This window comes from Perca fluviatilis, chromosome 19 (genome assembly GCF_010015445.1).
Source record: "Perca fluviatilis chromosome 19, GENO_Pfluv_1.0, whole genome shotgun sequence".
Classification (NCBI taxonomy): Eukaryota; Metazoa; Chordata; class Actinopteri; order Perciformes; family Percidae; genus Perca; species Perca fluviatilis.
In genome coordinates, this window is record NC_053130.1 from 3,303,176 (window position 1) to 3,320,015 (window position 16,840).

At 41.8% G+C, this 16,840-nt stretch overlaps 3 protein-coding genes across 3 annotated transcripts in view; 2 read left to right on the forward strand and 1 right to left on the reverse strand.

The window, feature by feature from the left end:
• The window catches only part of slc22a15 (solute carrier family 22 member 15), a 26,643-nt gene extending 26,532 nt beyond the window's left edge, over nt 1–111 (forward strand). The window contains exon 13 of the mRNA XM_039784388.1: nt 1–111. This exon is cut by the window's left edge and continues 975 nt beyond it. The gene's annotated coding sequence lies outside the window, so the exon portion shown is untranslated.
• A 3,091-nt stretch (nt 112–3,202) lies between these two features.
• LOC120547573 (CD48 antigen-like) lies at nt 3,203–4,825 on the forward strand. The gene is given in 2 exon segments (XM_039783048.1): nt 3,203–3,589; nt 3,591–4,825. Coding segments are annotated over 2 exon segments (849 nt in total). The 5' UTR covers nt 3,203–3,308; the 3' UTR covers nt 4,159–4,825.
• A 3,971-nt stretch (nt 4,826–8,796) lies between these two features.
• LOC120547597 lies at nt 8,797–15,930 on the reverse strand. The gene is made up of 2 exons (XM_039783087.1): nt 15,617–15,930; nt 8,797–11,040 (listed from the first exon to the last, which is right to left on the reverse strand). The coding sequence occupies exon 2, from the start codon at nt 10,849–10,851 to the stop codon at nt 9,025–9,027; it is 1,827 nt and encodes a 608-aa protein (XP_039639021.1). The 5' UTR covers nt 10,852–11,040; nt 15,617–15,930; the 3' UTR covers nt 8,797–9,024.
• Between the last annotated feature and the right edge of the window lie 910 nt (nt 15,931–16,840).

Consider the following 16,840-nt stretch of genomic DNA (forward strand, 5'->3'; position numbering starts at 1 on the left):
ACATCATGACTTTGCGTAAACATACACGCCCACTTTCTTAACTTTCTAAAGCCAAGTGGCGTGTTATCTGCACGCATTTTGAGCACTGTATACAGCGGACGGGTTGGGTTTAGGAAAAGAACCGGTTGGGTTTAGGAAAAGAAGAACAGGTTGGGTTTAGGAAAAGAACCGGTTGGGTTTAGGAAAAGAAGAACAGGTTGGGTTTAGGAAAAGAAGAACTGGTTTAGTTTAGGAAAAGAAGAACTGGTTGGGTTTAGGAAAAGAAGAACTGGTTTAGTTTAGGAAAAGAAGAACTGGTTGGGTTTAGGAAAAGAAGAACTGGTTTAGTTTAGGAAAAGAAGAACTGGTTGGGTTTAGGAAAAGAAGAACTGGTTTAGTTTAGGAAAAGAAGAACTGGTTGGGTTTAGGAAAAGAAGAACTGGTTGGGTTTAGGAAAAGAAGAATCGGTTGTTTTTAGGAAAAGAACCGGTTGGGTTTAGGAAAAGAAGAACTGGTTGAGTTTAGGAAAAGAAGAACTGGTTGGGTTTAGGAAAAGAAGAACTGGTTGAGTTTAGGAAAAGAACTGGTTGGGTTTAGGAAAAGAAGAACTGGTTGGGTTTAGGAAAAGAAGAACTGGTTGAGTTTAGGAAAAGAAGAACCGGTTGGGTTTAGGAAAAGAAGAACTGGTTGAGTTTAGGAAAAGAACAGGTTGGGTTTAGGAAAAGAAGAACAGGTTGGGTTTAGGAAAAGAAGACCTGGTTTAGTTTAGGAAAAGAAGAACTGGTTGGGTTTAGGAAAAGAAGAACTGGTTGAGTTTAGGAAAAGAAGACCTGGTTTAGTTTAGGAAAAGAAGAACTGGTTGGGTTTAGGAAAAGAAGAACTGGTTTAGTTTAGGAAAAGAAGAACCGGTTGGGTTTAGGAAAAGAAGAACCGGTTGGGTTTAGGAAAAGAAGAACTGGTTGGGTTTAGGAAAAGAAGAATCGGTTGTTTTTAGGAAAAGAACCGGTTGGGTTTAGGGAAAAGAAGAACCAGTTGGGTTTAGGGAAAAGAAGAACCGGTTGGGTTTAGGAAAAGAAGAACTGGTTGGGTTTAGGAAAAGAAGAATCGGTTGTTTTTAGGAAAAGAACCGGTTGGGTTTAGGAAAAGAAGAACAGGTTGGGTTTAGGGAAAAGAAGAACTGGTTGAGTTTAGGAAAAGAAGAACTGGTTGAGTTTAGGAAAAGAAGAACTGGTTGGGTTTAGGAAAAGAAGAACTGGTTGAGTTTAGGAAAAGAAGAACTGGTTGGGTTTAGGAAAAGAAGAACCGGTTGAGTTTAGGAAAAGAAGAACTGGTTGGGTTTAGGAAAAGAAGAACTGGTTGGGTTTAGGAAAAGAAGAACTGGTTGGGTTTAGGAAAAGAAGAACAGGTTGGGTTTAGGAAAAGAAGAACAGGTTGGGTTTAGGAAAAGAAGAACAGGTTGGGTTTAGGAAAAGAAGAACCGGTTGGGTTTAGGAAAAGAAGAACCGGTTGGGTTTAGGAAAAGAACAGGTTGGGTTTAGGAAAAGAAGAACAGGTTGGGTTTAGGAAAAGAAGAACAGGTTGAGTTTAGGAAAAGAAGAACAGGTTTAGTTTAGGAAAAGAAGAACAGGTTGAGTTTAGGAAAAGAAGAACTGGTTGAGTTTAGGAAAAGAAGAACAGGTTGAGTTTAGGAAAAGAAGAACCGGTTGGGTTTAGGAAAAGAAGATCTGGTTGAGTTTAGGAAAAGAACCGGTTGAGTTTACATCATTTATAACATAGACAAACTAATGAATCAGTTATCAATCAAACTACATCTCTGGAGGAAAAACACCTTAAAGTTCTCTCTGTGTGTGTGTGTGTGTGGTGTCTGTCTGTCCGTCTCTGTGTGTGTGTGTGTGTGTGTGTGTGTGTGTGTGTGTGTGTGTGTGTGTGTGTGTGTGTGTGTGTGTGTGTGTGTGTGTGTGTGTGTGTCCCCTGCCTTCTGTGCCTTCCTATGTAGCCTTTAACTCTGAAGTGAAGACTTCAGAAAATATAAATATATTGAGATGTAAATATTAAGACATTGTCGGAGATGTTTTATATGCCATCATTTTGTATTGTGTGTATACAATCATATGATTACAATGTGTACTGTGTAGATATATTGTGCGAACAATATGTTCCTTAAAATGTTCTATGATGAATGATCTTTTTACGTAAAAGGCAGTAAATGGTTGAAAACTGGAGTTAAGACGTCTCGTTTGTTTTCACACTGTTGTCTAGGTTACAACAATCTAACATTTTAAAGAAAGAAACCACCTCGTTTTGATCTTAAATTGATAGTTTGGATTTTATATTTTGAACCTACATTAGCGGTCCCACTGCCCAGTTTGGAGAAGCAGGCAGGAGTAGCAACACACGAGCTTAGCAACGTTGTTTTTCTGAAATCTTTGGTGCTTTTTTCGACAATTATTTCTGTTTTTGTCTCTTTTTATAAATCCATGCAGACATGTCCCAGGACATCCCTACATAGTTGGAGATCTCAGCATCTTTTTTCCATCATTTAGTTGTTGTTTTTTAAACTTTTTTTGTAGCTTTTTCAGACGTTTTTGTTAAAATGTGTTGCTTTTTGCTACGTTTTGGTTGCTTTTCTGTCACTCTTTCTACTTTTGTCACATTTCTGTTGACATGGAGCCCTACAAAAATCAGCATTAATTAGTACATTTTTTACAGCCTGAATATGAAGATTAGAGTGTCGTGTCTTTTTAGGGGTTGGCGGGACAACATTTCTTGTGAACCTAAACTGATATGTCAAAAATAGTGTCTTTTGGTGGTTTGGGTTAAAATCAGGCGTTCAGGAAGGGAAGGAACGTCTGATTTGAACCCAAACCACCATCTGTTTTCAGACCAGCAGTTTGTCTCCTCTGTTCTGAGGGTGGGAGGGCAGTTACCACATTTCAACATCTGCTGATGTTTTATAAAACGTTTAACTGTTTAGTAGGGTCCACACACTGGACTGAGCACTAAACTCATTCTACTGAGTGTTAGTATTTTATGTTCAGCACTTTGTTCAGCTTAAACTGTGTTTGAATGTACTCTACTTACTTACTGTTATCTTAAACACAACCCACAGAGGTTTTATTTAGTTGAACACACTCAGTAGAATGAGTTTAGTTCTCAGCCCAGTGTGTGGACCTTACTAAACAGTTAAACTTTTTATAAAACGACAAGCGATGTTGAAATGTGGTAACTGCCCTCCCACCCTCAGAACAGAGGAGAACAAACTGAGCTGTGAAGTTGTTTTGCTGATCTGAAAACAGATATTCTTCAAGTCATGTATCGATCTGGGAACCATGGAGAAACTGACGGGGTTTTTGCTGCTGTTGGCGGCGCTGAACTTCGCTCTAGCCCAGGACACCCCAAAATACTTCCAGGATGGCGGGGAGCTAATGATGGACGTGAGGCCTCGTCCTCCTGAACCTCTCACCAGCATCGTGTGGAGGTATCAGGGTAACCTGGTAGCTGAGTGGGTCAAAGATCAAGTCAGAGGTTCAGATTTAGTCCCTTTGACTTATTACAGAACCTTTGATGGCCGCTCAACCCTGGATTCAACCACTGGACGTTTGGTAATCAACCATGGCTAAAGCTGACACTGGTGTGTATTCAGTGACAGTCAACAACAAGGTCCAGAATGAGCGCTATAACGCTGTATGGATCAAAGAAGTCCCCCAGCCTGAGGTGGTGCCGAGACCATTGACATGTTCCCCCGATTCGGACAGTTGTACGCTGACATGTGACGTAGGCGATGCAGTCATCACAGACGCTGCACCGGTCACCTACAGCTGGAAGGAGGGAGACGGAGAGTGGAAGGTGTCGGGAAAGGACTTGGTCATCACCAAGAGTGAGAAATTAGATGTGAAGACCTTCACCTGCCGGATACAGAACCCGGTCAGCGAGAGAGACAGTAAACCCAGAGATAACCCGCTCTTAGAGAAGGAGTCAGAAAGCTCTGGAGTTGGGGCGATTGTGGGTGGCGTCATTGGGGCCGTCCTTGTGGCTGGGGGTGGGGGTGCGGCTGTAGCTGCGTATTGGCATTACCAGAAACGCTCCAGGGTTCAACGGGACTATGAACGGCCATGGTTTACAACAAACAACAACAACAAGTTCGAAGAGGCAAAACCACTTCTACTAAAACTGCCGTGAGCGGTCATTTTGACCGCCAGATTCCAAACTCCTATAATCTCTCATGATAAATACCTAATTGCGATATAGTATTATGTATTGTGTTAGGATATCTTCAGAAAAACATAATAACCCCGAAATGTACATTTTAACGAGTTTAATTATACATTTGAGTAGTAATACGCGTTTCAATAATTAATATCGTGGCATAGTAAAACCGTAATTATTTCATAGCCTACAATTCCGAAAAATATGCTGTGGAAATTCATTCAACTTAACTCATAACAGCCAAATAACAATTAAAAGTATCTTATCTGAACATTTAGCTCTAACCTAACCTGGCACCGCCTCCGTTTTGGCTTCTGCTCGGACCGTGCGCCGCTTCCCTTAGGGTTAGGGTGTATCCCTCACGTGATGTAATTCTCCTTGCACATCGATCAACTGGTCTATTGATGTATGGTATAAGGATATATGTGCTATAATGCTGTATAATATTCCCATTTTGAGAAGTGTAAAGGCATGTACAGGAACGGTGTGTAACTATATTTTGTGTACCTACCTCTATTTTATTTAATTTTTTGGGGTTGAGCCTTGGTGGATGGGTTGGGACGGGTTTGTAATACATTGTATCTTTCTTGTTTCTTGTTTTGTAAATTGAAAATCTATAAATAAAGTACTGAAAAGAATATTCCTGCACACAGAACACATGTAGTTTATAAGATCTGATGTTTGATTCTAAAGTAAACTAGCCGACAATATAACGGACTACAAGTCTACAGCTGAGATGATGAGACCATTAAACACACAACTGGTTAGATTCTTTACTCTTTCTACAACGGGAGGATTCTTCTTTACTTTTATTACTTTAACTACATTTTTCCTGATGATCAAAGGTGTCATTTACAGGGGGAATGGGATGGTTATACCCACAATAATCTAAACTGGGCTTTTCCCAAAATTTTATCCCTTTCCAACTTTTTTGCTGTTTTTTTCTTCTTTTTTGGTGCTTTTTTTGTTTTGTTTTTTTACAATTTTTTTAATGTTTTTGTCTCTTTTTTTAAAATCCATGCAGACATGTCCCAGGACCTCCCTACATAGTTGGAGATCTCAAACCCCCCCCCCCATGTTGAACCCAAAGTTACACCCTTGCTGATTATTCTTACAGACTTTTCTTTAAGTCACATTTTCAATGCAGGACTTTAACTTGTATCAGAGTATTTTTTACAGTGTGGTATTAGTACTATTACTGAAGTAAAGGATCTGAATACTTCTTCCACCGCTGCTCATAACATTCACATACACGTACATTTAATCATGTACAAATTTGAGGTACTTGTACTTTACTTGGGTATTTACATTTTATGTTCCTTGATACTTTTACTCCACCACATCAGAGGGGAATATTGTATTTTTTACTCCACCCAACGTATCTGACAGCTAATATCTTTCTGATAAAGTAATTTTTTTTCCTCCAGATTCCCAGATGTGAGAATTAAATAATTACGACAACAATCATAAGTTAATAGTTCAAAAGGTGCTCCAGCGCGACCATCTCCACCTCCACCAGTAAAATCCTGCTTTTACATGAATGCACGATAATAATAATAAGCTAATGATAGAATATAAAACAAACTTTATACTTTTAATACTTTATAATTACATTTTCATGATGACACTTTGTTGGAGAATGTTTTTGTAAAGAGGTGAAACGCAGAGAAAGCAGTTATGTTTCAGAGTTTTATTTTTGGTACGCCATCACAAGACAAAGAACCAAAAAAATGAAGTTAGTTATTTATTTATTTTTAAAGATGAAGCAGTGATATAAAAAAAAAACAACGTTAATAAAAGATACACTTAGCTGACTTATGTTCTATGCACCGAATCCTGATTTTTGGTGTTCGGCTGAATACTGAATCCAGCGGTTAAGATATTGCTGACTCGTCCTCCCATCCTCAGTCCATGAACACAGTAAACACATGAATGAAGTAAACAGGGACCGTCCTGTTGCAAAAGTTTCTTTTGCAGCAGAAGTAGAGGTTTTGAAAGTTTAGTAAAGTGAAACAAATAAGACAGTCGAAGACTAAACCAAGTTAGGTTTTTGCATTTTATTAAGATATATTTGCAAATATAGAAGGAACACAATTTCATAAAAAGCATGTCAGCTCAGGGTGGAAAAGGTTCTTCTAATGAGTAAGAAGAAACGCTGAGCTTAAATGCACAACAAGGAGGAGGGTTTCTGTTCTAAACATGACTTTACATCTTCTCACAGGCAACATAAAGATAAAGATCCTGCCAGATACTTCTCGCAGAAAACGTAAAGATAAAGATCCTGCTAGATACTTCTCGCAGAAAACGTAAAGATAAAGATCCTGCCAGATACTTCTCGCAGAAAACGTAAAGATAAAGATCCTGCTAGATACTGCTAAATCTCAAGAGACGTCATGGAACTACTTCATCTAATCCCCTGTTCCCTACTTTCACAGCTGGGGTCACACCCCCGTACATCTCCACTGACAAGGGAGGAAGATGGTTTACTCTGGCCTTGTACCTTTATCAGTTCAGACAAAGGCCATACGCATTTGTTTCTCAGACGCAATGTCTCCAAGTTAGTTAAACAGAATCAGAATCAACATGTGGAAATGAGATAAACTCTCTTTCAGTTTTGTGTGAAATGCAGGAGTACAAAATAAAACACAAGAATATAAGGAAATCATGCTTAAATGTAATTTTTGCCATTACAGTCCTTCCTTTGCTGTACCTGAAGTTGCTGCATTCTGGCTGCTGTCTGGAGATTCCTTCATGCACAACTCGTATTCTTTCGGATGTTTCATACCAGATGTTATAACAGCGGCCATGTTGTGTATAGTTTAGGGTCCTCGCCACCACCAGACCAATCAGCATTGAACAGATTGAACATGTAGCTGGACTTGAACGGTCTTCTTTTGACTGAAAGTTCTGCCAAACAACAACTTTTCCTGCTCACCAGATCCATGTCCACTTTCTCACAGCCTACTGCATTGAACGCTCCACCTACGTCAACACCTTCCTGTAATCAATGGCCGTCATTACATCGACCAGCGTAGCACGCGTAGTGCAAGCGTAGGGTTCGGTTCGCTGGGAAAAAAATTCTAAGGTTCTGCAGAAACCCAACCCCGTCAAAAAGCCCAAAATTCAGCCGAATCAGAAGCCGAATCCTGGATCCGGTGCATCCCTGCTCTACAACAGGGTCAAACTCAACTTCTAAGGGCCAGACATGTCTAGTTTATTGACTTGCTTTTAATTAATAAGAGAAAAAGTAAAATATCTTTGACTGTTTGAGCATTTTTCTAGCTTTTTTTCCCATCATTTTGTCGTTTCTTTCAAATGTTTTTTCTAGCTTTTTCAGATGTTTTACATTACATTGCAGCCCGGTTACAGCGTTCATGCTTAATACTGGACCAATTTCAAAGATTGTTGTTCCCATCATTCATGTACACACAAAAACATATGAAAATAGTGTCTAGGTTGAAAAAAACTAAATTACCCTTCAAGGAGAGGAATGTTAAAGGAATACGCCACCGTTTGTTGAAATAGTGCTTATCACGGTCTCCCCTGGCTGTAGATAGGTGGGCCAACGCATTTTTTTTGTCTCAGTGCAAGTAATTAGGTGTTTTTTTCTCTTTTGTTGGCTCACTTTTACTCACAACATGCTAACCGGCAACACAGGATTCCATTCACTACGCTAAGCTAACTAGCGGCGGCACTGCCGGTGTTGCACCAGACTAAAACGATGCATGCACAAACAATGCGTTGGCCCACCTATCTACAGCTAGAGGAGACCCCACCTATCTACAGCTAGAGGAGACCCCACCTATCTACAGCTAGGGGAGACACCACCTATCTACAGCTAGAGGAGACCCCACCTATCTACAGCTAGGGGAGACCCTACCTATCTACAGCTAGAGGAGACCCCACCTATCTACAGCTAGAGGAGACCTCACCTATCTACAGCTAGGGGAGACACCACCTATCTACAGCTAGGGGAGACACCACCTATCTACAGCTAGGGGAGACCCTACCTATCTACAGCTAGAGGAGACCCCACCTATCTACAGCTAGGGGAGACACCACCTATCTACAGCTAGGGGAGACCCTACCTATCTACAGCTAGAGGAGACCCTACCTATCTACAGCTAGAGGAGACCCCACCTATCTACAGCTAGAGGAGACACCACCTATCTACAGCTAGAGGAGACCCCACCTATCTACAGCTAGAGGAGACTCTACCTATCTACAGCTAGGGGAGACCCCACCTATCTACAACTAGGGGAGACCTCACCTATCTACAGCTAGGGGAGACACCACCTATCTACAGCTAGGGGGAGACCTCACCTATCTACAGCTAGGGGAGACCCCACCTATCTACAGCTAGGGGAGACCTCACCTATCTACAGCTAGAGGAGACCTCACCTATCTACAGCTAGGGGAGACCTCACCTATCTACAGCTAGGGGAGACACCACCTATCTACAGCTAGGGGAGACCTCACCTATCTACAGCTAGGGGAGACCCCACCTATCTACAGCTAGGGGAGACCCCACCTATCTACAGCTAGGGGAGACCTCACCTATCTACAGCTAGGGGAGACCCTACCTATCTACAGCTAGGGGAGACCCCACCTATCTACAGCTAGGGGAGACCGGGATAAGCCCTATTTCAACAAACGGTGGCGTATCCCTTTAAAAGACCTCTCTAGTGACACAATTAGCACAGATACAAGTCAGTATAGCCACTGTATGACATGTTAGGAGACATAAACCTAAAAAAATACATTTTTGAGTGGAGTCTTTAAGTAAAGAATCTGAATACTTCCTCCTCCTCTGGAGTGTCCTCTGCCGCCCACCAGTCCTCATCCTGACTGGTCACAGTCTCTTTTCCAGTGGGAGGGGTCTCCACAATTCCAGCATCCGTGCCTCCGTGATCCTCTGCTCGGACCTTGCCCTCCGTTTCTCCCTCCGTTTAATGCCTGCAGAGCTTGAATCAGCTCCTTCGTGAGCCTTTCCTCCTTTTGAGCTTCTGCTTGCTTTTTCTTGTCATCCAAATCTCTCAGAGTTTGTTCAGCATGTACAGCGTGTGCTTGGATGGATGACAGGGGTTCCATATCCCATAGCGGCGAATGTTTGAATGCCTGGTCTTTGATTTGTTCATCCATGCCCAGCAGGAAGTAGTGCTTTAGCAGTGAGCCATACAGGGGCGTGTCTGGGTCCAATCCGCTGTTATCGTCAAACTCCTTCGTCAATCGGATCAGGTGGTCTTCCACCGTTTCGCCAGGCTTTTGCCTCCAGCGTATCGCCTCCCATCTCTCGATGGCTGGGAACGTCGTTTTAATTCTCTCGCAGATCTCCTCCACATGTTCACGATATCCAGCGCCTGGTGTCCAGTCGTAACGCCCGTCTCTCTCTAGCCAGACTCCTCGTACTTCGCAAAATTTCAGTTTCAGGCTGTGGATTAGGAGACTGTAGATTTCTCTCAGACTCGGTTTGAATTGCTGCACAATCTGGGACAGTATTTTAACAAACGCAGCCCCTCCTCGTTTGTCTATATTTGGCATTTCTTTGGCAATGGAGCTTATCTCGTCTGGCGTCAAGACTTTGTAGGAATCAGGCACCTGAACTATTTGGATGATGCCGTGGGTTTTCTGGGATCTTGTTGCTCCGTAGACCTCCATCGCCCCAGCTCCAATATCTCTCGGATCACGCTCCTCGATAATTTCGATGCCGTTGATTGTCTGTGATCTTCTTATCCCTGAATTTTGTGTCCGGGCTCTGTAGACCTCCATCACACTGGCTCCAATCTCTCTCAGATCACGCTCCTCGATAATTTCGATGCCGTTGGTTGTCGGTGATCTTGTTGTCCCTGAATCTCGTGTCCGGGCTCTGTAGACCTCCATCACACTGGCTCCAATCTCTCTCAGATCACGCTCCTCGATAATTTCGATGCCGTTGGTTGTCAGTGATCTTGTTGTCCCTGAATTTTGTGTCCGGGCTCTGTAGACCTCTATCACACTGGCTCCAATCTCTCTCAGATCACGATCCTCGATAATTTCGATGCCGTTGGTTGTCGGTGATCTTGTTGCCTCTGAATCTAGGGTCGAAGCATCGTAGCCGTCTATCTCCCTAGCTCTGGCTTCGCTCAGATCAGGAACCTCAATTATTTTGTTTATGGCGGGGGTTGTCTGTGACTTTCTTCCCTCGGAGACTGGGCCGGCCAGCACGTCTTCTGACCCCGGGCCCGGCGGGGTGGGTTCTGCTGGGGTCGGCTGACCTCGGACTTCCCACTGTGGATTCACAGGCTGATGTGCGGCCGAGGCGGGGACAAGATTCAGGTCTTTCTGTGGATGTGAGAGCCGAGGACACGGATTAGTTTTCCCCGTCGCCTTCTTGCGCCCCTTCTCTCGCCGTCTCTGTTGTTCGTCTGCCTCCTGTTTCCACATCTTAAATGCTTTCCAGTCTACGCTGCCGTAACCGTTCATTTTCTCATAAACATCCAGTTCATCTTGCAGTCTCTGTATCAGACGTACACTGAAACTACCATTCTCCGGAAATCCGAATGTCTTCACCCAAAAAGAAAGCGGTTTGCATGTCTCGTCACCGTGTTTCTCGCACATAATCTTTGCACATCCCTTCAGCTCGGACTTCACAGTCACAGTCAAAGGTTTGCTGTTACTTTTCCCCATTTTGGTCAATGGATGGGCACCTCTCTTGACCTGACGACCTCTTTTGTGGCCCTTAGTACTGTTTACTTTATCTCTGGGGAATGCCGAATTCCACAGTCTCTCCCCCCTGCGATGTCACAAGCAGGGAGTGGATCTTCTTGGATCTTACAGGTGATTTTAAATCCCTTCTCCAGCTGCAGCAGATTCAACCTGTGTAGAAAAATAGATTAAAGGAAGCATGAGTTAGGCATCTCGGAGCATTGTTCATGTTTGAGCTGGAATCCCTGTTTTAATGATCTAAAGAGGTCAAGTTGGCTGAAGGGAGGTTCCCCAAAACAGATACAAGAGATAAGAGCGCTCCAAGGTATAAAGATAAGATAAACAGCTTTTATCAGTGCATGTGCACTTAGTAATGGAAAGATAAATATATATATATATATATATATATATATATATATATTAGTAGCTTTGTTTACTCTCTGTGTCCCTGTAGTGGGACTTCTGCTGTTAACGTTCCTCTTTTTACATGTCGTATACACCCTAACTGTTGCTATCTGACTCATGACAGTTACATGTCCTATGTCCAAAAGTAGGCCTACCAGCCACACTCCAAACGGAGTTCAAGAACTACAATTTAGAGCAAAATTGAAATTTTGAGCATATCAAACACATGCATTCAGGTGAATTTCTTTTGCACCAATTTGTGCCTTTTCTGCATAAATTTATGATGCAAATGTCGGTTACACTTTACGTGAAGGAATCTACCCAAGAGTGACGTGACACTGTCATGAACGTGTCATAAACATAAACAAGAGTTTAGAGTTAGGGTTCATGTGTTGTGACAGTGCCATGTGTTCATGACAGTGTCATGTCACTCTTATGTAGATGCCTTCAAGTAAAGTGTTGATCTTGAGATGTTCAACTATCTCCACTCCCTTTATGTGGAAAGCACCAAAAGTTGCAAAGAAACTCCCGCACATGGTCTATCATGCAAAGATACATTTAATAGCTGGCAGCGTTTCATTGCTCTGAACATTGTCTCTTTGCAAGTTTAGACAGTGTGCAAGAGTTTCTCTGCAACTTTTGACCTACTCACCCCCCCTCCGATGCACCTGTCTCACGTTCTAGATGTGCAACGTAGATTTCTGTTCTGAAAGCACCAAAAATAGGCCTATACCCGCCACACTCCAAACGGAGTTCAAGCCGAGGCCAGTCCAAGGCTGAATGGAGTTCACTCTAAAACTGGCCAAAGAGGGTTATTGTACTCTCACCATGGTTCATAACAGAGACCCTTCTGTGTGTGGATTATAGCAGGGCTGTCAAACTCAACTTCACTAAGGGCCAGACATGGAGAGTTTATGGACATGCTTTTATTTAAGAGGAAAAGTCAAATATTCTGACTGTTATTATTGCATTTCCAATACAGCTTTCTCACCTACAGTTTGGGCAGTGTTTCCTCTATGTTGATTTGACCTTGGCGGCCCCCCACGGCAACATTTCTGCCCCCCCCCACGGTATTAGAAAAAGGGCTGCATTGTTAGATTGCATGCATACCTGTCAAGTGTCCCGTTTTGGCCGGGAAAGTCCCGTATTTTCCCCTTCTTTCCCGCTGTCCTCCCGTAATGAGTATTTTCCCGTAAATCTCCCGTACTTTAACCTGCGTTATTAAAAAATAATAATACCCCGGGCCCGAGCGGAGTAAAAAAAACAGAAAAAAAAACATTCCCAATCTGAGCTCTGTCACCAGCCTCGCGACAACTGCCACCTGCAGTAGCCTACTAAAGGTACTGTAGGTGGCAGTTGTGGCGAGGTTAGTGTGTGAGGTCAGATGATGATGGACGCTACGACTTATGAAAACTTATGAAGGCTTTACTATGTATTCCCCATAGCAATGCAAGTTGAGAAAGGGTGTTTAGCATGGTATGAAAGATTGTTCCAGAGAATAGGATGACGTTAGACAGAACTGTCTGCGCTCTACTCTCATGTAAACCACTCTGGCCCAGCCCACTAATACACTCCTTCCTAAACAGTCTTAAAGAATGCAAAGTCTGCAACAAATTTGTACAATAACTCACTAAAAGAGTAAAGAAAAGTTATGTGAAATGAAAAGAAAAACTGTAAAAGAAAAGCAATATGAAATGAAAATGTGTGGAATGAAAAGAAAATGTAAAGACAAGCAATGTTATAAATTGTAAATGTTTTCAGCATTCTGCATCAAGTGGTGATTTTAGCTTTCTTGTACACCTGTCTTAAAATGTAAGGGATACTGGAGCTTGGTTGGGGGTGGGACTGCTCGCGGTGGGCGCTGGAAAATTTCCCTTATTTTCAAATCCAAAACTTGACAGGTATGATTGCATGTCGGAGAACATTTGTATTTGAGGTGCATTATTTACATGCTGAAGTAGTTCCACTGCATTAAGATGATGTAATTAATATTAATAGTGGGTTTATTGTTATTTGCTACAGAATGCTTAGCCCATATGTCAAGATCAAAGTTGGCCTGTATAGTAACTCAAAAAATACAGTTCAATCACAACTGAGAATATGCCTCATTGGGTGTGTGAATAGAGGTGAATAAATATATTAGTTTGTGTTGCAGCAAAGTGTCAGTTCCGTTTCATGGAGTGCCCCTACTGCTAAAAAAACTCCTAAAGGAAACACTGTTGGGCCTCATAAGACCCCCAATAAGTGACTTAGCCATCATTGAAAAAAGCGGACGTTAAAAAAAAGCAAAGAAAATATTAGAAAAATAGAGATAAAAAAGGCCAAAACATTGGCAAAGGTAGGAATAACTTCACAAAAGGCGACAAAAACTAGGTGGACAAAGTTTGAGTTTAGTTTGAATAGTGTGTTTGCCGGTTTTAGTTTAGTTAAAGTTGTTCAGAAAGATTTCGTTTTACAGTAGTGTTAGTGACTTTTTGTCTCAGCTACATTTACAGACAGAATAGGCCTACATGTTGGAGAAGCAGCATTCAGTGTTTATGCTCCACATATTGTGGTGGAAGTTTTCCGCGAAGCAGCAGGGTTCAACAAATGGTTAACATCATTAAACTAAATGGTTAAAATAAAATTTGCCATCACAATATTTGGAAAAAACTACCAGAAAAGTGCAGGGGCCTCATTTATAAAACCTGTTACGCAAGAAAAAGTTGTGTGACGCAGGGTGAAATTTGTCGTCGCAACATTCCTCGCAATAGTCGGGATTTATAAAGAATTTCCGTGCGTAAAAATGTTCCCAGTTTTCCGCAACCATTTGACCACACGTGTGATCGTGCGTAATGCTCCCAAGGTTCACCCAGTTTTTTGTTTTCCTGAACCCAACAATCCGTTCTTGCTAAACCGACCCAGAGCCGGTCGCGGCGCCCGGTGGGGGCTGCCAGCAACGGGGGAGAGGCAGGGGATCCTCCCACACCGTGCAGCGGAGGAAATGCGCTTTTCCTCCGCTGCTCTCCCCTGCCTCTCCCCGTGAAATGCGTTGTTTGTTTGATGTGTATCTGTGTGTGTGTGTGTGTGTGTGTGTGTGTGTGTGTCTGTGTGTGTGTCTATGTGTCTGTGCGTCTTTATGTTGTCGTGTCTGATTGTAGGTGTCTGTGTGTGGGAATGTTGTCTTTCTGCACCTGCTATTCCCACACAAAGTTACCAAATTGTTACATTTCAAGCACTTTCACCTGTTCTGATTAAGTTCTAAGAAATAAGCACCAATAATAATCCAAAATCTTGTTTCTATTTTTTACCTTTTTAATAATTGAATTTCCTTGTTTTCTCACAAAAAAACGAAAATGATCATATGATCATAAATGTGATCTCACAGGGGTAAATGGCAAATATGAACCATAAATTATGTATGTATCATTGGTAATTGAGCTAAATCTGTTACATTACATTATTAAGTTTGTGTAACAAAAATATGAACACTACACAAGAGTTAAGGCTTCCAAACAGGATTTATAGGAGCACATCGATCTCATAATCACTGAATCGGGTTTTTTTCCCCATTTTTCCGTTTCGTGATTGGTGATCAAGGGCTCCTTTCAAGGCTGGAATATTCATTGATTGATTAACATGGACCTTATTAGGACAAATAGTGCAGAACCGCATAAGGTAACGCACGTCCGTATTTATAACGAGAAGAGTGCGTACCGTGTGCGCCGCAAGGTGTTATAAATCTGAATATGGTTTTTGCGTACGAAAATTCAGACTTTTTTGCGCACGAAATCTTTCAGAATAGAATCTACGCACAGGTTTATAAATGAGGGCCCTGGTCTGCCGCAACTCTCAGTTCTTTTAAATCAAGGCTTAAGACCTTTCTTTTTGATGTTGCCTTTCCTTAATTCTTATACTGTTGTATGAATTTTATTCTTGTATTTTATCTCGTATTAAATCTGTATTCTATATTTTATTTTCTATTTTTGCTCTTTGCTTTTTAATGTTTGTTTGATGTAAAGCACTTTGAGTTGCCTTGTGCTGAAATGTGCTATATAAATAAACTTGCCTTGACACTACTTAAGTGTCCGATGTGAAAGAATTGCAGTAGGCTACTCAGTTTGTGTAAAAAAATAAATACTGAAATGATTTAGCCTACGTTCATTTCTATTGTATTTTGTATTAGTTTTTAACCTGGCGTTTAGTTTGACTTTTTAATTGAAGGGTTTAGTTTGTATTTAGTGTCAATTTACTAAAAAAAACATTTCCACCGCTTATTTTCATTTGAGTTTACTATAATAATCCCGCTCAGGACATGCTTAATGTTTAATAGAATACCCCCCCCAGGCCCGCTGTAACATACCTGTATGTATGCAGAAGGACAGCAGAGTAGAGAAGTCCTCTCTTGTGGACAAACGTCTCTCTCAGTCTCCAGGTGAATCCTCCGTAGTGTCTTGGCTGGAGCTCAGGCGGAAAGTCCCCGAGGGTCAGTGAAGTCTTCTCGGGCCCGTTCAGTAATCTCTAACCGGTGCGCACTGTGCTGCTGCTACGGTTCCCACGTGTGAAACGGTCTTCAACAGCTCCACATATGTTTTTCTCTCGTTTGGTGGGCGTGTCTCTCATTTATTGGTTGTGTCACAGGCAAAGGCGTAGCCTAAATTTGGGTTCAAAAGTGGGGAGGGGGTGTTGAGAACTACAATTTTGAGCAAAATTGAAATTTTGAGCATACCAAAATATGTCTTAAAAGACTCTGTCCCTGTCTACGATAGGATCGAGGTCTTAAATAGCTTTAACAACCATTTCGTAGCTTCTGGTTCTTTGTTTGACTCCACAGGAGTGGCCCCTGTGACTTCCTACAGAGAGCCTCAAATGTCTTCTGGAGAGTATTTTAATTTTGTTCCTTTTACTGTGCAGGAAGTGCATAAAGCTCTCAAAACATTAGATCATAGGAAACCAAACGGACCGGACTTGATAGAGCCCTACTTCTTGAAAATAGCAGCTGATTATGTAGCACAACCTTTTACGGTCCTTTTTAATCTTTCAATCCAAAACAAAGAAATTCCACTTGTTTGGAAGTCTGCTTTTGTTACCCCTTTATTAAAAGCAGGTGATCCAGCTGTTTTAACTAATTACAGGCCAATATCAAATTTGTGTGTTTTGTCAAAACTTCTTGAATCTCTTGTTTGTGATCAACTTAAAGAGTTCCTGTACTCTAGTGACCTACTCTCTAAACTGCAATCCGGCTTTAGGAAAAAACACAGCACCATCACGGCTGCTACAAAAGTGATAAATGATATACTTGTTGCTCTTGATAAAAAACAATATTGTGCTTCCCTTTTTATTGATCTGTCAAAAGCTTTTGACACTGTGGATCATGTTATTTTAAAGCATAGGCTTTTAAGTCTGGGACTGTCTAATCATGTTGTTTCCTGGTTCACAAATTATTTGAGTGACAGGACCCAGTGTATTAAATGTGATGGTCTGTGTCCTGAATTTTTGAATGTCCACAAGGGGGTGCCGCAGGGTTCTATATTAGGACCCCTCCTGTTCATCATGTATATTAATGATTTAGGACAAGATGTTTCTG

What these genes read in the sequence shown, in the direction of transcription:
- LOC120547597 (XM_039783087.1), bottom strand. Translation starts at nt 10,851, where the DNA reads ATGGGGAAAAGTAACAGCAAACCTTTGACTGTGACTGTGAAGTCCGAG.